Consider the following 26,679-nt stretch of genomic DNA (forward strand, 5'->3'; position numbering starts at 1 on the left):
GGAGGTCAAGTTAATTGCAAAAGAGAAGAAAATCAAATCCAAACACTCTGCCTGTAATCTCCCTTAAGCTGCTGAACATAAAGAAATGAAGATTTTTTTCTCCCAGAAAGAAATGCAATCTAGGGCAAAAGCAGCCATCAGAAATGGCTAAATGGTAAGAGAAATTAGTAACCAAGATCTAGAAATTTTAAAAATTCATTTATTTTAACAAATAAAAATTGTATATATTATCATGTACAAAATGTTTTAAAATATGCATTTATTATGAAATAGCTAAATTAAGCTAATTATCATATGCATTATTTCATTTACTTATTTTATTATGAGAACAGTTAAAATTTCTCAGCAATTTTCAAGACTAGTATTTCTAAATGTATTGTTTTTTTGCTCAAAGCCTCAACCTTCAGACAATGAGGCTTGAAAATGAAGTTATTTTAAAAATGAAGCAAAAATAAATTTTAAAAATAAAGTGAAGCAAAGAGAAAATAAAACATACATGGGCTTCCTCAATTTCAATAATGAATTTCCTCTTAGAGGTAGGTAAAAGAACTAAAGTAATCATCACAGCCATACATCCATGAATTAAACTTGCACTATTTGGCATCTTTCCCATTCACAACTAAACGTTTTCCCTTTGAGAAGTAGACAAGAGCGAAGTAGAAGACAGAAGGGTGGGAACCATGAAACATTACAAGGGATAAGTCACCCAGAACTCTTTTCTTGCAAATAGAATAAAAAATAAACACAAAGCCTTCGTGGAAAAATGGAAGAAAAAAAGCAGAAATCCAAGGTAGAATGAAATTCCATTAGAAGTTGAGTCTGTTTTAAAAAAAAGGTCAGGGCCAGTCATTTCAATTAACCTTTGCCAGTTCTTCCCAAGAGACAAGCCAACAACATTAAACTACTGAAGAGTTGGGGTCAAAAGACCTGGATTCTAGTCTCAATTTTGCCGCTGACTAGCCCTGGAATCTTACACCTTCTTGAGGACGTTCACTGTGTACTAATTTTTATCTATCTAGAGTTTAGAGTCTAGTAAGCTACAAACCTCTCTGAGCTTCAGTCTGCTCCTTAGGAAAGCACTATGATGAAAACTACCATCAGTATATCAACTATTCTCTTCCACAAATACAGATTCACTTATATAGTAGTATTAAGAAGGATTACACATAAAAAGCTAAGTTATGGGGGAATATGAAGTTGAATCACATGAAGAATTTCTTCAACCCTCCAAAATGAGGTTCTAGGGAAAGGGTAAACAGACATATACACAATTTTCCCATACCAGGCAAGTAAAAGTAGCCCCAGTCATATGTAGAACATAGTAAAATTTAGTATGGTTAATATTCTCCAGGCCAAATCATTTAACAACATTATTAGGAATTTTTCGTATACTAAATTCATAATCTCTATGTGAAGTGGGAAAGAGTAATGACTCTCTTCCCTAAATTATCTATGAAGGCGCTAAGCTCTAGAAAGTAGAAATTTATACACACAAGATCACAGTAGACATATAAATGTCAGCAGTTGGTCCATCTGGATGATGAGACCATGGGTAATTTGTTCTTTCTCCTTTCTTATTTTCTTTCACAAACATGTATGAATTTTGCAATTCACTTATTTAGCCTACTATTTACTGAATATGTATTATATAGCAGTCACTAAGTTAGACTCTAAACTCTCAATATACAAAAATTAACATACCATCAACACCTTCAGCCAAATAAAAATTTAAGTATACATATAGACAATTAACAAAATACTGTGATAGGCAGCCTATCTCTTTCAGAGGATAGAAAATAGTTGCACTGGCCGGGCGCGGTGGCTCATGCCTGTAATCCCAGCACTTTGGGAAGCTGAGGCAGGCAGCATGAATTGGAAAGGGGTAAGACAAATTAGGGAAATTAGTGAAGAGGTTATCTCAGTGAGACAGGCTAAAATGAGAAGGCCTACATAAAAGCAGTGGGCGATGCTATTAAGAGCTTACATTTCTTTTTAATGCTTACCATGTGCTAGTCACTATGTTAGGCACATTTAAATTATCTCAGTTAAACTTTGCAACAACCCTATGAGTTAGCTATTATCAGCATCCTTTTACAGATGAGCAAACCAAGCCTCAAGAAAGTTCGATCCCTTGTTTAAAGCACACAGTAAGGGGAAAGAACTAATCCTGTACTCACCCATTCTCCTATCCAACCTCCTGGAAGGCAGGCATTTGTTATTGCCACTTGACATTGAGCAACTTGCCAATTTCAACTGCTTTTAAGGGGAAATGCTTGAGTTTAGCTCCAAATTCGACCCCAAAATCAATGCCATTAGCCACCAGACTAACCTTAAGTGAAAGGGTTAGATTTGAGGTAAATGTAATACAACTTGGTAAACCAATTACAGATAGAATGTAAAAGAAAAGGAAGACTCCCAAGAAATTAGGTGTCATTCACTGAAATAGAGAATAATAGCATGAAGAGGGGTTGGAAAGGAGCAGGAAGAAGAAAGCAGATAACAAAGCCATTTCTGGCATACTGAACTTGAGGGGCCTACAGGCACCTAAGCTGTTTAGTGGATGGGATAGAAATCTGGGCTGAAAATGGATATTTAGTAGTTTTTGAGGCTCTGAAATAAAAAAGAGGTCTTGGGACATGCATTGCTAAGGCAAAGTGGCATTACGGTTTGAAGTACAAGCTCTGGAGTCAGACTGCCTACACTTAAATCCTTACTCCAACACTTACCAACTACAATCTTGGGCAAGTTTCTTATCTTCTCTAATCCTGAGTCTCCTGAGCTTTAAGTTGGGGGTCAACAGAAGAATCTACTTCATAGGATGGCAACGTGGGTCCAAAGAGATAATGTGTGTAAAGCACTTAGCATCATGTAAAGCACTTAACATATTAAGTTTTGAAGTCTGAATATAATTTCAGGTAGTTCACAGATTCCTTGATATCATCTTTGGAACCCTGATTTAAAACCCTTGCTTTAATGGCCTCCCATTATCTTCAGCATAAGGTTCAATAAATGTTTGCTGTTTCTGAGGATAAATCCTACAGAATATCAACACAAAAACACACAAAAGCAGCCCCCGCAGGAATCTGAGAGGGAACTGCCAAAGACTGAAAAAGAAAAACCTGGAGAAGCTGAAGTTAAGACAGATATATGAGACTCAAGAAAAAAGGAATAACTGACAGTGTCAAGTGCTTCAAAGAGGTCAAGAAAGCAAAGGACCACAAAGCCGAAGTGAATTTAGCAGTTAGTGTCTTTTGGAAGATGAATTGCAAGGATGTGGTGGGGGCAAAAGCTGGTGAGAATGAGAGCTGAGAAAGGTTGCAAAATAGACTATTCTTCCAAGAGCCTGGCTTCTGGAAGGAAAGATAATAATTAGATTAGTAATTAGTAACAGGTAGTAATTAGAGGGAAGAAGCTAGGGGGATTATTTTGTGTTAAATGAAAGAAATTTAACATGAGAGAAGAAAGGAGCTAGTGGTAGCGAGGGAGAAGCTAAAAATACAGAAAGAGAGAAGAAATTATTAGTGGCCTAAAGTACCAGATGAGGCAGAAAAAGGAATCTATCCTAGGGAACAAAGTAAGACTCTATCCCGACAAAATATAAAAAACTTAGCTACTCAGGAGGCTACTGAGGATCCTCAAGTTGGGAGATCTCTTGAGCCCAGGAGGTCTAGGCTGTACTGAGCTGTGACTGTGCCACTGCACTCCAGCCTGGGTGACAGAGAGAGACCCTGTCTCAAAAACTAAAATTTAAAAAAAAAAAAAGAAAAAAAAAAGGATCCAGGGCACAGGTAAAGGAATTCACATTAGGCAGGATGAAATAAATACCCTATTTCACTGAGACAGGAAAAGAAGGGAGGTACACGCAAAAGCAGGTAAGTTTTGAGATAAGATGGGCCAGAAAACTGCGGAGTTCTCACCTGATAATGGTTACGCTTTGTGTTCCCACCCAAATTTTTTTCTCTTTTTTTTTTTTTTAAGACAGAGTCTCACTCTGTTGCCTAGGCTGGAGTGCAACGGTGTGATCTCAGCCCACTGCAAACCTCTGCCTCCTGTTCAAGCAATTTTCGTGTCTCAGCCTCCCGAGTAGCTGGATTACAGGCTTGTGCCACCACAGCCAACTAATTTTTTATTTTCTTTTTGTGGAGACAGGGTTTCACCATGTTGGCCAGGCTGGTCTGGAACTCCTGACCTCAAGTAATCCACCTGCCTTGGCCTCCCAAAGTGCTGGGATTACAGGCGTGAGCCACTGAGCCCAGCCCCAAATCTCATTTTGAATTGTAATCCCCAGGTGTTTAGGGAGAGACCGGGTGGGAAGTGACTGGATTATGGAGGCGGTTCCCTCATGCTAATCTTGTGATAGTGAGTGAATTCTCATGAGATCTGATGGTTTTATGTAAGGTAGTTTCTTCTGTGCTGATATACACTCGCTCTCGCCTACTGCCACATAAGAAGGACCTTTGCTTCTCCTTCGCCTTCTGCCATGATTTTAAGTTTCCCAAGGCCTCCCCAGCCATGTGGAACTGTGAGTCAATCAAACCTCTTTCCTTTATAAATTACCCAGTCTCAGGTATTTCTTTATAGCAGCACGAGAACAGACTAATACACCACCTATTGGCCTCTACTGTCATTGTCACTGCTAACATGCCAGGCACATGACTAGGATTTTTAAAATCATTTACTCTAAACACTGTGTTCTTACTATTTGCTAGGCACTTTGCCGGGTCCTAGGGATACAAGAATGAACGGCATACACCACTCGCATTAACCCCCATGACAACTCTATGAGACAGATATTCCTATTATCCCTATTTTACCCATGAGGAAACTGAGGCTTTGAGAGGATAAGTAACCTATGCCTAAGGCCATACTGCAGAGCAAGGGGTCTGACTCATATTGGCTGACTCTGGAGTCTGAAGTCTTAACCATTAACCAAGTGAGGATGTCTGCTGAGAGTAAGTGAGGAGGAGTCTTCGTGGACCTGAAAAGAGCAGAAAGCTTTAGACCACCTGCATAGAGATAAACAGAAATCAAGATCACATATACATCAGCTGCACAAGCAGGATTAGACCTGAGATGTCCGAATTCTCATGCAAGTTCTCTGTCCAAGAGATGACATTTTCATTTCGAGGGTGTACAGCAACATAAAGGGAAGCAATGCTTTTACATGATGAGGGTAATATTTAGTATATTTTGGGACTACAGTGTCAACTGGTGCTCTTATCCTCTTGAAATGAAGAAATCACTTCTAACACTAGGTATTCAACAAGTCCAAGACAAATATCAGATCTTCTCAAAGGTTCAATGTTTTTATAGACAATGATACTATTATTGCTCTAGGTTTTGACTATTGCCTTCCCTCCAAATACATTCATGGGCCACAAAATGACGTTATGGTTAATGACGAGCCACATATACAATGGTGGTCCCATAAGATTATAATGAAACTGAAAAATTCTTATTGCCTTGTGACATCAGGGCTGTCATGACATCATAGCACAAAGCATTACCTTTTTTTTTCTTTTTTAATTAAGATGGAGTCTCGCTCTGTTGCCCAGGCTGGAGTGCAGTGGCATGATCTCAGCTCACTGCAACCTCTGCCTCCCAGGTTCAAGAGATTCTCCTGTCTCAGCCTGAGTAGCTGGGACTATAGGCACACACCACCACGCCCAGTTCATTTTTGTATTTTTAGTAGAGATGGGGATTCTCTACTAAAAATGTTGGCCAGACTGTCTCGAACTCCTGACCTCAGGTCATCTGCCCACCTCAGCCTCCCTAGGCATCTATCATTAGATATGTTTATATGTGCAAATACCTCTGTTACAAATGCCTACAGTATTCAATATAGTAACACACTGCACGGGTTTGTAACTTGGGGGCAAAAGGCCATACCACATAGCCTAGGTGTGTAGTAGATTCTACCATGTGGGCTCATGTAAGTACACTCTGTGACATTCACACAACGAAATTGCCTAACGACACGGTTCTCAGAATGTATCCCTGTCGTTAAGTGAAGGATGACAGTTGCTCAAAGTGCTTTAATATCTGTGATTTCATTGTTATAATATCTCTTGAGATTTTTCTTTAAGTGAAGAAAATCTCATAAAGGTAAAATTATTTCACCAAAATCATATCAAGTGAAAAAACTGGAATGATTCCCAGCTCTTAAGATGATTAAACTGCCTGAACAGACATTTGTCCACTCCTGATCTTAGCCCCTCTCCCCTCCACTGGAAATATGTACCCTGGATCCAGAGATGACGAATATATACAAAAACATTGCGAATTGTTGGCAATTTTTTCTTTCCTTGGAAAAATTACCTCTAGAACTGACTGGAGCTTTATCATCAAAATTGAGGGGTTTCAGAACCTTGTAGAAAGGACTGAATCATTCTTCTTGAATACAGGTGGTACTCAATATTTGCTAAATGAATCATTTCTGCAATTCTTAAAAACTAAGCTTTCTCAGAAGAGAGAGAGAATAGGAGCATGAGCAAGTGTGTGTGAGTAAGATACTTCTCAGGCCCCTGCAAGATTAACTTAGCTATGCTGCGAGCCATTATGGGAGCAAAGAACAAGAAGCTCAGCACACTCAAGCTTCCAGAAGAGTGCCCAGCAGGACCAGAGCCAAAGGTGTGATCACAACAGGGATCAAACAACAGAACAGCATCCTTCTGGGTCTGGGTGGTGTGCTTTTTTAACTAGCTAATTTACATTTTAATCAAAGGGAAGAGCAGAAAATGGCCCATTTCTTTCCCACAACACCAGAAGGTAATCAAGATCATGGACTGGAGCTTTAACACACAGAGAGAGAATAGCCCTGTGATTGCAGTGAGACTAGAGCAAGGTGTCATAGAAAGAAAAGGCTGCAGACTTTTATTGAACTGTTTTAAAATACAAATCCAGAAGGTAGGTAAGGATAGCAGGGGGAAAGTGAATTTTTAGTGACAGTCTTCTTGTGTAGAATGATGATAGACTAAACAGAAATGAAAACCTCTCCAGGATGTGTAAGGAATGCACATCATAAAATCTATCAAGAAACAATCTATCAATTTCCTTGAGAGATGGTCTTATAGGGGGCGGGCAGTTGGAGGGGAGGAACCAAGTGCATGATTTTTTTTTTTTCAATTCTGACAAAGCTTGGATGTTAACCTTTAGAAAGTCACAGAATGTGCACAGCTTTCTATTCAATTTAGACAGTAATTCTCTAAATCAACGATTTATAGAAACCTGTGAAGACTTCCAGAAATTACTCAATACTTCTCCACTGGGGTATTTATAAATAAGAAGCTTTGTCAATAAAGATAGTTGTGGAGAGAAAAATCAAATAAAAAAGGAAAAAAAATTCATGGTTTAATATCAGATTTCAAAATACAGCCAAAAGAAATGTATAGATTATTCTGGCTTGAGAAAAAAAAGTCACCAATAACTGGTTGACCTAAACCTGGTAAAAATCAATTTTACATACTCAAATAATTCTGGATAAGCAACAACAATTTCTTCTTGTTTTATTTTTGTTTTGTTTTGAATGGAAGCTGACACAGATTGTGAACAGAAGAGGGAAAAAACTTAATAGCTAGTTGTAAGCTTGATTTAAGTGTATATGAAAAGCATTTTGCAATCCTTGAACTACAAATACCTCCCCAATAGCACAACCAAATACATCACTGATACACTAATAGAACGGCTAAAGAATTGATAGTTTTTCACTCTCATTCCCACTTTTCCTCCAAAAATCTCATTGACATCCCCAACATCTAATCTCCTCCCAACCCAAAAAACCTATGATCTTCAATACACTCATTCTCAGTACTTTACTTTAAAAAGGGTGACACTTAGCCTTAGATATTCAGAAACTTATCTGGTTATACATTATATATAATTCACCAAGAATCTGATGCTGATCAAAAAGTCATTAGCCCAGAAGATAGCTCTAAATCCAAGGTGAACAGCAAGAATAAAATATGATCACAGCAGACAGATATAAGAAATCAGTATTTCAATATAAGGGCCAAATAGCAAAAGGCTTCTTTCTCCCACCTTTTAAATTCCATAGACCCCTATGTGACACTTCCAAAGCCACTCCAAAATGACCACAAATCCTACGTACCCCAACATTAAATCCAACTATACCAAGTACTTACTTGTCTTGGAAAATGTCCTGAGCAGTTACTTGATCCTTTTTCTTGGCTTCAATCAGAGGAAAAAGGGTCTTTATTTTAGAGAGAGGAATCTGACTTTTCGTTGTCACCTCAGCGGGAGGATTCAGCATATTCCAAATATGCTGCTGAATTGGGGGTAGAGGCTCCCGGGGATGTAAAGCTCTGTGCAGCAGACACTGTTGGAAAAAGTAAGGATTTTAAAACACAGATGGAAACATATATGGCTTCTTTATATTTTCTGATCAGGGATCTTCCATCTTTAGTGTGGGAGGGCTAAGTGATTCACACCATATGTAAAAAACAATCAAGAGGATTCACCCAGAACCACCTTTGTTGGCAGGATATTGGTCAATACCTAAAACCAACTGTAAAAACAGATCCAAGCTTAGCAACAGTATCTTCTGCTCTGGACCTCCTGGAAAGGAGCCTCACCTTATAAATCAAAGCTGTTGCTTTTACTACTTGGGGAATATACAAGATTCCCCAAAATACCTAATTCCAAGACCTGATAATCTGGTATTATAACTTTCTTGTTATAATCCTTTTATCTCTCTTAATCATGCTGTGCTTTCTCCCTCACTTTATCTCAGAGAATACCATGTGGTTGATGAAACAGGTGGCTACAGGGAAGCTGCCCATGCTCAGTGAGTCCCAGAGAGATGTCTGCAAAAGAGATGAGAATACTGAGTTGTCCCCGAGTGCTGAGTTTGCACTTTTCTCCACAAGTCCATCCACCTTTCTCCCACCCCACTGCTACCATTCTTGCCCAGGCCCCATCACCTCATCCCTGGCCTACCAGTCACCTTCTAACTGGTCTCCCAGCTTCTCCTTCCACTGCCTGACTGAAGTGGTCCGAGAATGAACTGCTCACCATACCCCAGGGTCATATGATGCAGCCCTGCTTGCCTCCTCGATCTCATCACCAGCCACTTGTTCCCCTCACTCACAACCCCAACAGGCTGGGCTCCTGCTTTGCTCATACACCAAGCTCATCCTACCTTTGGGGCCTGGGCTTAACGCTACCTCTGCCTCCTCTGTCTTTCCCTAAACCTCGACAGAGTCAGCTCCACCCTCACCCTTTTTTTTAAATCATTTTGGTCTTTGCTGAAATACTATCTCTGCAGAGAGGCCTTCCCTGACACTCTATATGAAGTAGCCCCTCCACCCCTATCTTACCACCCCAGTCATTTTCTGTCACTTCCCTTATTTTATATTTTTTAATAGCCTCCATCATTATCTAAAATTATCAGTTTTTTAGTTCACTTGTTTATTATCTAACCCTTCTCCTTACAAGTAGTGCTGTTCTCTTCTTTACTGCTGAATGAATTCTAAGCACCAAAAATACTACCTGGCACATAATAAGCACCTGGCAGATAATGGCTGAAAGAATAAAGTGCTCTTTTCCAGGGCTCCAGTTGCTGACAGCGGTGTCAAGAAGCAACACAAAGGGGGAGGGGCACCAAGATCAAGGCCAGGGCAGATCCTCCACTGCCCATGTGAGTGAAGTTCTACACAGCATGCCGCCTCATTCAACCACCTATCCTGCCTCGAGTCTACTGGGCCAGGCCTTGGCCTGCCCAGAAAAGGAAATGCTCCAAAAGGAGTATAGAAAGGTAAGCAGTAAGATTAGATGTCATTAAAAAACAAAGAAATGAAACTATCAGTTTATTGATGTTTTCCTTCCTTCGATAAAGATTAATTACAAAATTAAGGTATAACTATTCCCACTTTTAAACAGCTTATAAATTTGTAATTCTAAAAAAAAAAAAAAAAAAACACCAGCAGGGAGCCGAAGAGCTCCTGTAATTTCAAAATACTGCTCCTATCACAAAGTATATGATTTATACTATCCCCTGGACTCCTTTCCTACACTGAAGAAAGCGTAAGCTGAAAGTTTCTATTATAAAAAAATAAAAGATGCTTAGGTTTAATAGTGAGTATCATCCAAGAGTCAATGTCCTGTAAGTTCCAAAAACCCTGAGGTAGGAATTAAGTACCAATTTCCTCCAGAAATTCCATGCGCTTCTCCCTGCTCCCTTCCCCATTTCAAGCACCAACCACAACTATTCCTTCTCCATAGTATATTCATTTGTCTGAGTTTGATGCCTGCTTTCTTCTTTCCTAATTACTTGACTTTCCCTTGAGCATCAGTAATATCAGGCCTATTCAATGTAAAGCAAGGTAATCCCGAAACTGTTTAAGCAAATCCAAAAGATCCCAAACTCTGTGAATCTACCCCCTCACCACCTTCTTATTATGCATAATCCTTTATTCACAGTGCTCTCCCTTGGTTCATTAAAATATCTCAACAGCTCAGAAAGTCCTAAAGATGTAAAGTAGTAATCAAACACCCAACATAGCAGACTACCTCTCATAAACTCCTGAAGATTCTATCTGTGATATCCAATTGACATTTCTTGGAAAAGGGCTAGAATAACCAATGGACAAGTATCCTACCCAGCCTTCCCACTGTAAAACATTCCAGATTTTCAGCATAAACCCCAGGCAATCTTTTCAGTGTCATCATCCATAAGTCAATAATAAAGGATCTACAGGAGATGTTCTGAAGTACCAACCTCCCTCTTGTATTTTCTGAAAGGTCACGTTTTAGGCAAATTAAGCTAAGCGAGATACTTATAAAATTAATTCAGGTAAAAATTCCCAATGCACTAAAAAAATGGGATTATGAGAAAGTGACATTTCTGAGTAGATGGGAAGCTGAGATCACAGTTCTTGACTTATTTATTTCTCTTTTAAGCAACTGTTATTGGATGTGATTTTTACAATTTGAAAAAGATTAGAGGAAAAACCTACAGACCACAATAGCTCAAAAGTTACTAATAAACTGATTTTAGCAACACTGTATCAATTATTTAAAAAGTGGTTTTAACTGTATACTTTATAAAAGATATATTTTCAGCATTTCTTTCCAAAATTAGAATTAAATAACCTCTTGATAACAAATTGATTATTAATCTCTCTCCTTCTCCAAGCTCATTTATCCTTAACTGTAGGTATTTCAAAAAGAAAAAAGTGGCCTTCCTGGATCCCACAACCTCCTATAGATTACTGTGTCCTCTCTTTCTCTCTCCCTTCATCAGAAAGTCTTTCTCATCTAGGCATTATAACCTGGCTTGCACACCATTACTCAACTGATTGTGTGTCCCCAAAGTCCTCAAACTGGACTACAAATTCCTAAAGACCCTTTGCTAAGCTCACCTCTACTCCCCATTGTGCATCTGACTTGCGGTTCTTTCCTTTCCAACTCTTCTCTTCCTGTGCCTTCCAAGATGCATTTCTCCTAGTTTTCTACCTCGCTGATTTTTGTTGGGGTATGGAGGTAGGAACATTTGGTTTGGTTTTGTAACAGCCCTTTTTTATATGTCTAATTGTTCACTCATGTGTTGGGGTTCTCTACTTTGTTCTCTCTCCTACTCACCCAATGTGCTCTCCCAATCTTACTCACTTGTCTTTCTGCCTCAATGAGGAGGACTCTCAAATCTGTGTGTTTAGACCTGACCTGTCTTCTGGGCTCTGCAGCCCTGTTTGTAACTTCCCAATGAGTGTCTGTACCAGGATATCCAACAGATTTTCTCAAATTTAACACTTGTGAAAATAAATGAATTATTTTTTCCACCTGCTCATTCTGTATTCCTTATCACATTGAATGATGACATCATCTTTTCAGTCACCCAAGCTAGGATTCTGTTATCTTCAATTCCTCTTTATTTTCCATCACTCACTCAAGTTCTATCTATACCTTCTAAATGCCTTGAGAATTGATTCTCTTCTCCACTCTCTCCATCACTGCTTTAACTCTTAAGCCTTCAAGTGGGCCATTGAAAATTCTTTAATTACCCACTGCTGTAAAATCCAAATGACTGAGTGCGGCATACAAGGTATTCACAACCAACTTACTACTTACCTTCTCTGTCACGTTTTCCATCATTTTCCCATACAGAACTTATTCTGCACCCAAAGGGATCCACATCCTGGCTCTTCATATTTTCATGCTTTTCCACATTATTTATTTTGCATGGCATGCTCTCCTTACAACATGCACCCCCTTTGTTCTTTTAGAACTCTGTCCGAATGCTAATTCCTCAGCAAAGCCTTCCTTAAGTCACCCACTTGCAAAAATCTTTTTCTTCTTATTCTCATGGTGTTTTCCCACCACTGTTTTAACTACTGGTTTTTTCTCTCTCTACTTTTCTTATTCTTCTAGAGGGGTCCATAAAGGAAGTAAGCTTAGCCGGGTGCAGTGGCTCATGCCTGTAATCCCAGCACTTTGGGGAGGCCGAGGCGGGCGGATCACGAGGTCAGGAGATCGAGACCATCCTGGCTAACACAGTGAAACCCCATCTCTACTAAAAATACAAAAAAAATTAGCAGGGCACGGTGGCAGGCACCTGTAGTCCCAGCTACTCGGGAGGCTGAGGCAGGAGAACAGTGTGAACCTGGGAGGCAGAGCTCGCAGTGAGCCGAGATCACGCCACTGCACTCCAGCCTGGTTGACAGAGCGAGACTCCATCTCAAAATTAAAAAAAAAAAAAAAAAAAAAAAAAAAAAGAAGCTTATAGTATCTTTAGCACGTGGTCCATTGTTAGTACTCAATAAATAAGTTTTAAGTTTATGTATCCTAGTGAAGATACTTCTTTATACAGATAAGCCATATTAAAAACTCTCCCCCACAAAACAAACTAATAAAAATCAAAGCCCGTGCTTGCAGCAGCTTTGGAAAATAAAAATGCCTGCATTTATGGCTTGTATCTGTTTGTTATTCCAATAAACATTTATTAAAGATAAATACAACCTACCCTAGATAAGTGTGCAAAATAGTATTAATAGAAGTTTCTCTTTTTCTCCATAGTGAACCATTTTGGTAAGCTTTGAACTGGTCTGCTCCTACCTTTCCTACAAATTGCACAAGGCTTTAGGTCTTCAAGTACACTTGCCAATAAAACACCAAAGGATTTTTATATCTGTAATTTATACTTCATTACACTTAGCATGCTAGAGTACAGATGGCCCCTGGTTTATGATGGTTCAACTTACAATTTTTCCACTTTACAACAGTGTGAAAGCAATACTCATTCAGTAGAACTCGGTAGGACACTTGCAATGCTGGGCAGTGATATCAAGCTGCAGCTCCCAAGGGTAGACAACCTTTACAGTGCATGATGTTGCCAGATGATTCTGCCCAACTGTAGGCTAATGTAAGTGTTTTGAGCACATTTAAAGTAGGTGAGGCTAAGCTATGATGATCGGTAGGTTAGGTGTAGTAAATGCATTTTCAACTTATATTCTCAACTTAGATGGGTTTATAGGCATGTATCCCCATCATAAATTGAGGGGCATGAGTATTCAGAGTCAGGTCTTCACATGTTAAGCTTCACATTTCTAATTTTAGAACAAAAGATTTTTTTCACTACTTAAAAGATTTACAAGCATCAAAAAAACAGGCAGTTTCTTTCAAGTAGAGGATCCCTCAAATCACAAGCCCCAATATGGATTTAAGTCAGTTACAGATGTTTCATGAAGTGAGTCGAAAGGGAGAATCTGTGGTCTCTGCAGCACATGCCCTGTTACCCCCAACCCGCAGAAAAGGGCCCTCTACTCCTCTGTGAGCAACAGCTTGCCTAAAAAAGCTGCTTATAATTTTTTTTCAGTTTTGTGGGGGTCAGAGAAGCCTATGTCCTGCTGTCATCAACTGAATCCAGGACTGTAATATTCCTTTTTCCTTCAACCTTGGTCTAGCCCTCCCCTTCCTCAGCATAAGTTGGCTCTCTTGTCAACTTCCCCGATTTACCTTAATCCAATCTCTGCCTTCCAATTCCTTTGGCCTAAGATTCAGAAGATTTTTTATATTTTCTGTATTTTATTCTTTAATAATTTCACAGTATAAACTTTTTATCTGACCCCATGCTCCCTTTAATTATGAAATTTTTGAGAAATGTGGCATTAGAACACTTCTTCTCTAACAATGTTATATTATTATAGAGTTCATATAAGCTCTCCTACTATTTTGATATAGAAAACGAAGAAAAGTGTTATTTACATACAATACAGGAGAAAAGCCTGAAAAAATATAAAAGAGGCATCTGGCTGGGGGCAATGGTATACACCTGGAGTCCCATCTACTCAGAAGGCTGAGGTGGAAGGAATGCTTGAGCCCAGGAGTTAAAGACCAGCCTAGGAACCTTTTTTTTTTAAAGACTCGGTCTCATTCGGTCACCCAGGCTGGAGTACAGGGGCGTGATCTCGGCTAACTCCAACCTCCACCTCCCAGGTTCAAGCAATTCTCCCACCTCAGCCTCCTGAGAAGCTGGGATTACAGGCGCGTGCTACCATGCCCAGCTAATTTTTTTATTTTTTGGTAGAGACAGGGTTTCACCATGTTAGCCAGGCTGGTCTTGAACTCCTGACCTCAAGTGATGCACCTGCCTCAGCCTCCCAAAGTGCTGGGATTACAGGCGTGAACCACCGCAAGCGGTCAAGACTTGCCTTCACAAAAATTTTTACAAATGAGCCAGGCATGGTGGCACATGCCTGCAATCCCAGCTGTTCAGGAGACTGAGGTGGGAAGAGTGCTTGAGTACAGGAGTTTGAGGCTACAGTGAGCTATGATCACAACACTGCACTCCAGCATGGGCAAGTGGCCTTCCTGTATTTTTTTTGTTAAAGTAACCTTCTTCCAGAAAAAAAAAAAGAAAGAAAGAAAGCATTCTAACTTTATTTTTCTTTTTAAGAGCTCAGAATATTTTTACCTTTTGAAGTAGGAGAGGAAGATGTTATTCTTCCATTAAATAGAGCAAATGGGGCCTTCAGAGAATGAAGACATTTATTTAGGACTGGCCAATTACCGCAAACTTTGCACTTAGCTCTCTTTCATTTAAAAGAAATATGACTTGTTCATCCTTCCTCTCTCACCTGAAATAATCTCTGAAATCGAGGATTTGGGATTTTGGTGGTTGGAAACAAGTCTTCAAGGGTGTCTGTCTTCTCATCTTTCTTTGCCAAGCTCATGGAGTCAATCAAAGCATCAACAGCATTCAACTGTGCCTCTTTAACAGAGAAGCAGAAAGAAAAATGATTATTTCCATTATTCTCCACTAAAACAAACGCTTTCTACGTAGAGCTATCCACAGCAATATTGGCAGGTTATACAGTCCTGGCCCTGCCAAAGTATTCTCTAGCTATGCACGTATTTAACCCAAGTCTTGGTTTTCTTATCCATGAAAAGATCGATTTAGAGTGACTGACTGATTAGGTTCCAGTTCTACCATTCAGTGAGCCTTTGACAATGGAGTATCGGATCAAAAGCCAGAGAGTTTGTTTCAGAGGAATACAGCCATATGAAAACCAATCCCTATATGGAGATTGGAACAAAATATTTAGTATCCATTGAGCTAATATTTTAAAAACTACTAATTAGCTAAAGAAGAAAAACATTAAAAAGAAAAAACCTCTCTGGTGATGAAGTATAAGCATTTTAAGGACTTTAAGTTTTATCAGAGTACAGCACCTTAACAGGAAGACACCATTGGATCAGGGTAAGCTGATTTCTTCGCAATCTACCGAGGCAGAATAAGCTCTCTCCTCTCTCACTCCCTCCATGACACTGATCACACCTGCGTACATCTTACCCTACTCCATTCAAACTCTCAAGTTCCATGAGAGCAGAAATATGACATCCTCTTTCCTGAGGTCTCTCCTAATACTAATAGAAAGCAAGTGCTCCTCGATAAACATCTACTCAGTCAATAAAAACGGTACAGCCCAAAGCAATATGGATGAAAGGCAATTCTCCCAAAAATACTTCTGCCTAAACTACAGCATGTAACTTTCATTTTGCTGATTCACACAGCAGTTCAGCTGTTGAACCTGAGGCACTATTTTTGGAACATTCACAGTCACCAGGCAAAAGGTGGAAAAGTGTAAGTAGTTCCTAAAAAGTACATTATACTTCTATTCTGCACCTTTTCAAATATCCCTTTTGTACAGCTACAACAAAATAAAAGAGCATACAGATATTTATCATCGGGTATTTCTTTTCTACCTGTTTCTGGACTTTTCAGGGGAGGTTTCAGGCAATGGCACAGCCAACACCACCTTGAACTTGCTAATTCAAGGCCCTCCCAGCAACAGGTAGGAGGCAGTACTTGTACATGTGAACATTCAGTGATTTTCACTTACTACAAGGTAGTAGGAGGCCAGATCATCCTGGCATTGCATCCCTACATAGACATCTACTGGGAAATACAAGAAATAACTTTAATGTTCCATTTTTCCAATGGAGAAAATGTAAACAAATGTTAACTCACAGAAAATAGATAACAGAAGATATTTAATGTTTTAGATCCTGAGTGATTTATGTCGACAAAATAAATTATCAATAAACTGGGTTTTTAAAAATATTCTGGGCTGGACGCAACGGCTTACACCCATAATTCCAACACCTTGGGAGGCTGAGATGTGAGGACTGTTTGAACCCAGGAGTTTAAGACCAGCCACGACAACATTGTGAGATTCCATCTCTATAAACAATTTTAAAAATCAGCCAGCGATGGTGGCGCATACCTGTAGTCCCAACTACTTAGGAGGCCAAGGCAGGAGGATTGCATGAGCCAGAACTGGCTGTGTCCCCACCCAAATTTCAACTTGAATTGTATCTCCCAGAATTCCCACGTGTTGTGGGAGAGACCCAGGGGGAGGTAAATGAATCAGAGGGGCTGGTCTTTCTTGTGCTATTCTCATGATAGTGAATAAGTCTCTAGATTTATTCACTCCAGATCTGATGGGTTTATCAGGGGTTTCTACTTTTGCTTCTTCATTTTCTCTTGCCACCACCATGTAAGAAGTGCCTTTCGCCTCCCGCCAAGATTCTGAGGCCTCCCCAGCCATGTGGAACTGTAAGTCCAATTAAACCACTTTTTCTTCCCAGTCTCGGGTATGTCTTTATCAGTAGTATGAAAACAAACTAATACACAGGGAGTTTGAGGCTCCAGTAAGCTATGATCATGCCGCTGCACTCCAGCCAGGTGACAGAGTGAGACCCTGTCTCAAATAAATAAATAATTAAATTAAATATTCTACTCATTTAAATTTTGGAATTATCAGGAAGTAGAGACAGAGTAATACTGTAACACAGTGGCAACTTCCATACAATCAGGTCCATGCCTGCCTCCACCATGATGCAGAAAGACTCATTTCTAGAAGGAAGATAAAGATACAGGCCCTAGGGACCCATCTGATTCTTGGCCTTTTTATAGCACACTACTTCCAAAGGGTCTAGCCAAAATAACAGAAAGAATTGAGTTCCGAGACTCACCTCACAATTCCCTAATCCTAACACAGACACAGACAATATACATAAACTTGTAAACTAAAACATCTACTCATCATTTGTTGTTCTTTTTGGTATGTTTTCTACTTCTGCCCCCTATTATATTTTATTACAATTGTTTTAAATGATAGGCTCTCTGGAAGACTGGACCTGTGGCTGTAAGAATAATTCTATATAGGACCCTGACATTTGCAGCCAGATGCTCAATCACGGCCTTTCACATCAAGCCTGAAGTCACTCCTAAAAGCCAGAAATAAGTAACAATGAGACTTGGACTGTTGGTGCAAACTACAAAAACAGGGCAAAGAGAAAAGTTAATCTTCAGCACTGTCACTTTTCATTTCAAAGCTACATCAGACTTTACACAGAACACTAAAGTCACAGGTTTGCTACTGCTCAGATTCACTTCAGCAGGGGCAAACTCTGCTCACAACTAGAGATGGACATCCATTACCATCAAGCTTTCCCCTAGGTACATGCTCCAAGGCAAAAACTAGACAGTGTTGGGTGAGTTTAGGGCAAACCTACCCCTACTACTGGAAAAACACCAAGTAAACCACCTTCATCATTACTGTGTCTAAGTGTATGATTGGAAATCCAACTAATTGCACCCTATAAATACCTGGCCCCAACCAACAGCTAGCAGACAGGTGATTTCCCAAGAACAGTGTGTGTAGTCAATGAATGATCTAAATGAAAACAAACTCACCGGTGGGAGCATATTTCTTACTGTTTTTCAAGGATGAAAACATGTATTGCCGCAAGTCTTCCATGAAAGGCAGCTGCACATACACTAAACACTAATGAGAAAGAAAGGGCGTAAAGGCAGAAACGATCAAATTAATGAAAAAATATAAAACTGATCCCAAATTCTGTGAAAGTAGCATAACAGAAATATTTCAAAAATCAGACAGCCCAACTCTGGCATATGAAAAGTGAAGTGTTTTGACTACTGCTACTGGCTGTTCACAACTGCAAACAGTATAAAGAATATTAAGCATAAGAGAAATGTGTAAAAGAAAGACTACTAAAGGACTGCTATCAAATGCATGACCAACACAACAAATGAGAAGACTGGGGTGACCAGAAGGTTGACCTGGAAGTCAAGATAGGTGCTTTCTCTTTCCAGTTCGGCCACAGTAAGTTCTCTGAGACAGAGGAAATGATAAGGAATTTAGAACTGTATTTTACACAAGAGAGCCCTAAATAAACTGTTTCACAAAGATCACAACAAAATCATATCCTCAACCTTTATTCATAGTTCTCATTTGTAAAAATGGAGGTAATTTCTCTGTTTGCTTCCAGTAAGTCAAGAAGGATGAGAACCAAGAAAAGGCCATGGTGAACCTTTATTGATTAGATTCTTTTAATCTAAAAAGATTTTCATAATACTTAATAAAAAGATTCTTATAATACTTTATAATTAAAAGATTCTTATATTACTTTTATAATGTATACTTTTTCCTCCAACCGAAAGTGTGGTTCACAGACCAGTATCAGCATTTCTCAGAGAAACAGAGAATCTGGGCCCCGCCCCAGAACTACACAATCAGGATCTGCATTTTAACAAGATCCCCAAGTAATTATTATGAACATTAACAGCTGAGAAACACTGCTTAGACTAAAGGAACTGAAGAAAAAAAAAAGTAACATTAAGACTTTGGGTTTTACCTCATAGTTATGCTTGATATGAGGAAAAGCCACGCCGACTTGAGGATTAGCTCTTTTGTCATAAGCATATCGAACTATGGCCACCATGTCTAAGTCATCCAAAGCATGAATCAGGGAGGAAAGTGCAACTGCTGCTGCCTGTAAGAAAGATGGATGTATTAACATATATTCAACATGTGAGAGTTTTCACAACAGAACTAAATACTTTAAGACTGTTATCAATCACTTTCTTTCCATTTTATATTTTTTAGGGTGCCCCCTTAAAGGATGAACTGCACACATTTGCTTTGGATTACATTTACTGTAGCTCTTCTGGGACTTAACCTCATTAACTAAATCCTCTGTCTTACTGCTTCAACCTTCCTTCTCTAAATTTTTATCTTTACCCTAAAAATAAACTCGTGTCAGCCCTCCTAAACAAATCTTTTGTTTCTCCTTCCCTCTCCACAAATTGCTATCAGTATCTTTCCTGTCTTTACCTCTGAATTTCTTAAAATAGGCATGCTGTTTCCACTGCTTAGTGCATATTCTTCAGTCTAGTCCAGCTACTGCCCCCACTTCCTTACTGAAATTATCCTCTGAAGTCACCCATCACCTTCTAATTGCCAACTCCTTGGTTCCCGGTTTTTTTGTTTGACAGTAGCATCTCACCATTCCACTGTCTCTATATACTTTCTCCTTCATAGCTTCAGAAACAACACTCTCCCCTGATTATTCTCTTTTCTCCACCAATTTGTAAATTCTACTTTAGACCTTTCCCTCCTCCTCTCACTCTAAAATTCTACTTGGTGATTATTTCATCCAGTCCCATGAGTTGATGAATCAAAAATCTGTACATTCTTTTATTTCTTTTCTTTTTTGAGACAGTTTCGCTCTTGTTGCCCAGACTGGAGTGCAATGGCGTGATCTCAGCTCACCGCAACCTCCGCCTCCCAGGTTCAAGCGATCTTCCTGCCTCAGCCTCCCAAGTAGCTGGGATTACAAGTATGTGCCACCACGCCTGGCTAATTTTGTATTTTTAGTAGAGATGGGGTTTCTCCATGTTGGTCAGGCTGGTCTCAAACTCCCAACCTCAGGTGACCCGCCCACCTCAGCCTCCCAAAGTGCTGGGATTACAGGCGTGAGCCACCGCACCAGGCCTGTACATTCATTTTTAAAACTCTCCTAAGATCTAGACTTAGACTGCCTGCTAGTTGGTGGGTATCTGACATGGCATCCTCAGTTATCTCAAACTGTTCAGTATGAACTGTTCACATTCACCACAAGACTAAAACCTAAACTTACTAACTTTCCCCCTCATTCTCCTCCTGGATTCCCTATTTCCATTAACATCATTGCCTAATCAACCAAACTGGAAACCCCAGTCTTTGATAATGCCACCCCACCATTCTCATCCTTCACTTTTTTTTTTTGTTTTTGCAAGAGTCTCACTCTGTCCCCCAGGCTGGAGTGCAGTGACACAATCTCGGCTCACTGCAGCTTCTGTGTCCCCAGTTCAAGCAATTTTTGTGCCTCAGCCTCCCGAGTAGCTGGAATTACAGGCACGTGCCACCATGCCCAGCTAACTTTTTGTATTTTTGGTAGAGATGGGGTTTTGCCATGTTGCCCAGACTGGTCTCGAACTCCTGACCTCAAGTGATCCACCTACCTTGGCCTCTCAAAGTGCTGGGCCTCATCCCTCACCTTTAAGTGTTCACGAAACTACCAATTCTACCTCTACACTGTCTCTCAAATCCATCTGACAGCCACCTCTGTTCCCGGAGCTCATCACGTCACTCCCTTCCAGTGGTTCCTCTATTCTGGCCTCACTGAGCTGATCACTGAATGGGGGCAGGTCTCATACTTGGCCTTTGCTCATACCATTACCTCCTAGCTAGAATGCCCCTTTACTAATCTCTGGCTCTCCAGCTTCTAACCTTTTCTCTAGGCTTAGTAAACTGATACCCTCTCCATTCCAGATTTACCTTAGTCAGCTCTCTCTCTCTCTGCAGAACTCCCCAAACACTATGTACTTCTCTATCACGGTTAACCTCATCAAAGTTAAAAACCTATGATCTCCCAGCCATGCTGTTGGAAAAACAAAACAAACAAACAAACAAAAAACCTATGACCCCAAGACCTGGCCATTAGAATCCTGTACAGATTTCCTAACAGAATCATTACTTTTTCAGTTCAATTCAAAGGCTATTTTACTCGGTGCCTGTTCTTTGCCAGGCACTGTCTTGAGCCCTGTGAAAAAACAAAGACCAAGTCCTTGACCTCACTTACCTAATACATTCTTTACTAGCAGAAATGAAATATGTAGCAAATATGAAACATGTATGTTCTAATAGTTAAGTCCCATAAGAAAGGGCCAGATAAGCACAATGAGAATCTGAGGAAGAGATTACTTCCAATCTGTTTGAAGTTTTTATTTATATGTCTTTGATAGGACGAATTAGGATGTTTAAAAGAAGGAAGGGGCTGGGCATGGTGGCTCACAACTGTAATCCCAACACTTCAGGAGGCCGAGGAGGGGCGGATCACCTGAGGTCAGGAGTTCAAGACCAGCCTGGCCAACATGGTGAAACCCCCACCTCTACAAAAAATACAAAAATTAGCCAGGTGTTGTGGTGGGCATCTGTAATCCCAGCTACTCGGGAGGCTGAGACAGGAGAATCACTTGAACCCGGGAGGCAGAGGTTGCAGTCAACCGAGAACGTACCACTGTACTCTAGCCTGGGCTACAAAAAGCCAAACTCCGTCTCCAAAAAAAAAAAAAAAAAAAAAAACCGAGAAGGAAGGATGGGGCTGTGAATGACTGATACATGGTAAGACAGTACTACAGCTGTGTATAACTCAACTAAAGCTCCATTTCCTTCCTTTCTTTTCCCTCATTTTCTACACACAGTGCAAATCAGCACATGAAAGTATAGATTCTCAATACAAAAAATTATATGCTAATGACCAGAGAAAACTTTTTAAAGAGGGAATTATCTAAAGAATATTTGAGCTAAAAAACAACCGTATTCATCTAGTTTAACAATCCACATGTACATCTGACTGGTGGTGATAAAGACTTTTCTTGTAAACTTACAGAAATGGGGATCTGATCATCTTACAAGAAAACAATCCAGTGGGGACAGTAATCCTTGTTGACAAAATAATTCTTCATCTTGAACAAAAAGCACCACCTGCTGTTTCCAGTTCACCCCTCTGATACGAAGCAGAGTTTAATTTCTATTCTACAAGATAATTCTCCAAATGCATGAAGAGTGCTATTATGTCTGTCATCCCTCCTACACCCCTGCCTACCTACACAAGTCTTCTCCAGGCATTTTTTTGTTTTGTTTTACTGGAAGTCCTCATATGACATCGTTTCCTTACTCCCTTATCTCAGAAGCTCCAATTAGATATTACCATTTTTTGACTACCTCAAAAACTGACACTAGAGAGTATCCCTTTGCCATTAGCAGATAAATTTGTTTTTCTTGAGTTATCTCAAAGTGATCCTACGATATACAGAAATTAGTGTTGTATAAGGCCAGATTTGAATTACACAATCCACAAGGCTGCCCTTAGCTAGCAAGCCTACATCATTACCTAATACGTGTGTCTCAACACAACTTTGTGATTCTTCACTGCATACCCAGCAAGTCTCATGAAATGATCAGAATGTTCTTTGCGTAAAGGGACAGTAAGTGGAAGTTAAAACTTCAGCAGAAGCAAGGAATGGTGGCGCACACCTATAGTCCCAGCTATCTGGGAAACAGAGGTGGGAGAATCGCTTGAGCCCAGGGGTTCCAGGCCAGCCTGGGAAACATATGAGATCTTGTCTCTTAAAAAATAAATAAATAAAACTTCAGCTAAGTTGTGGTTTGACAGTATATACTAGACTTCCATGATTCCCAGCAGGATTTGATTCAAGAGAAATCCATGAACTAGGATTCTCAAATTTGAAGATTCACGTATGCTAATATTGTGCTCTAATAATTCATTCAGAACAGGGTAGAAGCCAAACATTTTCTTCCCTTAACTGTTCTGAGATAATAATGGCATACCCATCTACTATATCAGCAACGAGCCACCTTCCAGAAGTGAGGAGAAAAAGAGAACTATACTAGTTATACCACCACCCTACCCCCACCCCAAACAAGCCTTCTACATCCAGTTTATTAATTGCGAATGCAAATACTTCAGGAACTTGGAAACCTGCTTAAGCTGCCTTAAACAGACAGTAGACTGCAATCTTCCAGTTAAAATCAGTTATCTCCAACAAAGTTAGTTCTGACTTGGAGATCAAACAGAAAATATTTACAGAAAGGGCAGATGTGAGTATAGAATGCAGCAGTCATAGGCTGTTAGCTAGAGAAAAACCAGCCTGAAAACAGAGTATCATGGGGAGGCAGGAAGAGTACCAAGAGAGAGGAATAGAGAAAAGACACATTTTCTCAATGACAAAAGCAGTCTAGTGAGTCACTGAAGTGCACATCCAGGATGCTTATGACAACACAAAATGTCAACCTGACCCCAACCCTCCTTAACATTTGACTGTGAAATTCCCATTCCTAAATGCAGTGGTTCAAAATGTTTTTAATACTTCCTTGGTCTCCATGTCCTCGGGTCTTGTGCTCATGCTAACACAAATTCATTTACCACATCTCCATTTTCAGTTAAAGATCAGTGGATTTCCCCACTCCTATTGCAAGAATTCATGTCATTTTAAACTATAAAAGCCCCAAACAACTTGCTTTCATAGACCTACAATTCAATTCTGTAGCACTACCTCAAAGACCTGCTGCCAACTCACCTCATCATCTCTTGCTGCAAAGACCTTTAGAACTTGATTTCCCATGAAGAATCTTCTCTGAACCTACAAGAGAGGAAAAGAATTGCTCTTGATCCAAAATAAGTAACATGTATAACCATAATGACACACATTGCTAAGAAATTCCATTCAAAATCCTCTTACTGAAAAACATTCAGATACTAAAAACACCTTATTACCTGAAGTTTAATTCAATACAACACAACAAATATCTGAGCACCGCCGGGCATGGTGGCTCACGTTTGTAATCCCAGCACTTTGGGACGCTGCAGAAATCGAGACCATCCTGGCTAAACGGTGAAACCTGTCTCTACTAAAAAACAAAAATTGCCAGGCTGGTGGCGGGCCTGTAGTCCACTAACCTAGCATGCGTCCAAGATTGTCTGAGTACTATAAACACAACAGTGAACAGAATATAATCTTGCCCTTGAGGAGCTTCAATAGATAAATATGAATTAACTGCAGTGCAGTATTATGGTCCAGGGTTACATGGTGCTTTAAGAGCACATAAGGAGGGCACCAAGCCTGGTCATGAGGGATCAGGGAAGGTTTCTGCAATGGTGACACCTAAGTCGAGACTTAAAAGGACAAATAGGAACTAACTAAGAGAAAAGTCTGGGTACAAGCGTTCCAGGCAGAGAAAACACTATCAACAGAAGTCTGGAGTGCTGTAAAAGCATGGTACATTTGGAGAACTGCTCTTGGAGTAGTACAGTGCCACTGTGTGAGAGGAAAGGTGAAAAATTAGATTACAGAGATTAACAAAGATCAGATGATGAAGTCTCCTAAGAACAAAGCTAAGTGGTTTGCATTTCCTCCTAAGAGTAGCACTGAGGCACTGATGAACAGTAGAGGCCTGAGTGAAGAATTAAGAGGGGAAGGGTTGAAAGGAAGAGAAATTAAATAAAAAATAAGTAGCGCATGTCTCTCCCCCCACCCCCTTAAATTCAATTAACTTATCTAGCACAGTATTAACAGGGGTCAAGACAGCTCTACTAATATCAGATTAGAAAATGAGTACTGAAGAGTTCTGAAAATCATAACCACCTGCACTTATCTACCAAGATCAACTTTGTCTGATCTATGAAATCTGAAGCCTGGGGTTTATTTTTAAGAACACGCCATGTGCTCTATTGGGCAATGTTTCTCATGCATTTTTATGCCCTCCCACCTCTAGAGTGAGACAGTATGAGCACTGTCACCATAATACCAGCTCAAGAAGACTAAACCTCAAAGGGATGAGGGTTAGGCCCACATAATTCAAATACCCCTCATCTCCACTTCTATTCCCCATTCAAAAACCATCCTGTATTTTTAGTTTGCTATGCTCATATAGATTTACTTAATGGCTCTGAACCTCAGTTTCCTAATGTATAAAATACATACCACGGCAACATTAACCCCCAGACTACATTGTAGAAAAATTAAAAGTGAAATAAATATACCTTATAAATAAAATGACCAATCAAAAGCATACCATTTCAAATAATAGCTAGGAAAAAGCTCATTTAGTTTGTTCACAACTGTACCTGAGAAGATTTACAAAATCCCAAAACAGAGAAGCACTTCCCCTCCGATTTATACTTCATTTGTTCCTCATCCACTTTAGAGAAAGGAACTATATCACTTCCATAGCGGAACCCTGGAGAAAAAGAGAAGAGCATCTGTTAAGCATATGGGGCCTCATTTTCTACAAGCTGAAATTAGTTCTATGCATACATTAACAATACACGCACACGCCAGAGCAAGCCTCCATCTTCTACTCCCTGGAATCAGATTACCGCCCCTTGTGATCAATGGTGAAAAAGCAGCAGCAGATACACAAACCACATATACAATATAGAGACGATTAAAATCTAATTACATTTTTTAGTGTAGCATATTTTGCAATCTAGTTACCTTAATGATTACCCAGCCTAAAAGAAAAAAATCTGCTAAATGTTAACGTGCTAGTTATCCTCCAAAGATAAACCATGGTTGACTAAAGTACAGCGTGATTTGTAAACATAAGAACACATTATTCAGAAACCTAGAGACCCACAGAGAAAAATGCCAACAGGAAATTTTCAGAATAAAATGTTCTCAAAAACGCATGCTGGAGATATGCAATGCCTGACAGAAGCTAAAACTCTTCTGTTTGGAAACATTCAATTGATAAGTTGTATATTTTTCTATATTTAAATTTCTTTTATTTCTGGGATTTAACTGTATTTTTTTTTCTTTTTAATTACATAGGATATTTATATAAATATAGGCTCTTGGCTTCTTAAAAAAAAAAAAAAAGTCCGACCCTGTTCCGTAGCCTGTATTCTATGAAAAATCACGCCCTTTCAATACACAGTATCTTCTATGTTTTGTAGGAAGAAGAAGCATCAAAATCCAAGGATTCTGGCCTTGGATAAATGCAAAGGAAAAGCATATGCATCTTTACCCCAAGACACAATAAAACTTTCATATCCAGGGACAGATTCTGTGATCTAGTGTTTACTTGTTCCTGTTAGTCTGTTGATGACATCTATTTTATTAAAAAGAAACACACTTTTAGGCCGGGCATGGTGGCTCACAAGGTCAGGAGATTGAGACCACCCTGGCTAACACAGTGAAACTCTGTCTCTACTAAAAATACAAAAAAATTAGCCAGACATGGTGGCACGCGCCTGTAGTCCCAGCTACTCAGGAGGCTGAGGCAGGAGAAT

General features: G+C 39.7%; 1 protein-coding gene across 2 annotated transcripts in view; it reads right to left on the reverse strand.

The window, feature by feature from the left end:
* Positions 1 to 26,679, reverse strand: part of XRCC5 (X-ray repair cross complementing 5) — a 93,698-nt gene that overhangs the window by 45,924 nt on the left and 21,095 nt on the right. For both annotated transcript variants that reach the window (XM_032754583.2, XM_058438570.1), the window contains exons 9-14: positions 25,513 to 25,625; positions 23,966 to 24,028; positions 19,177 to 19,314; positions 18,215 to 18,305; positions 15,090 to 15,223; positions 8,142 to 8,335 (exon numbers count right to left, since the gene is read on the reverse strand). In XM_032754583.2, coding sequence (XP_032610474.1) covers positions 8,142 to 8,335; positions 15,090 to 15,223; positions 18,215 to 18,305; positions 19,177 to 19,314; positions 23,966 to 24,028; positions 25,513 to 25,625 — 733 coding nt within the window. The remainder of the gene's footprint in view (positions 1 to 8,141; positions 8,336 to 15,089; positions 15,224 to 18,214; positions 18,306 to 19,176; positions 19,315 to 23,965; positions 24,029 to 25,512; positions 25,626 to 26,679) is intronic.

Source organism: Hylobates moloch, unplaced genomic scaffold (genome assembly GCF_009828535.3).
Source record: "Hylobates moloch isolate HMO894 unplaced genomic scaffold, HMol_V3 SCAFFOLD_1, whole genome shotgun sequence".
NCBI classification, from domain to species: Eukaryota; Metazoa; Chordata; class Mammalia; order Primates; family Hylobatidae; genus Hylobates; species Hylobates moloch.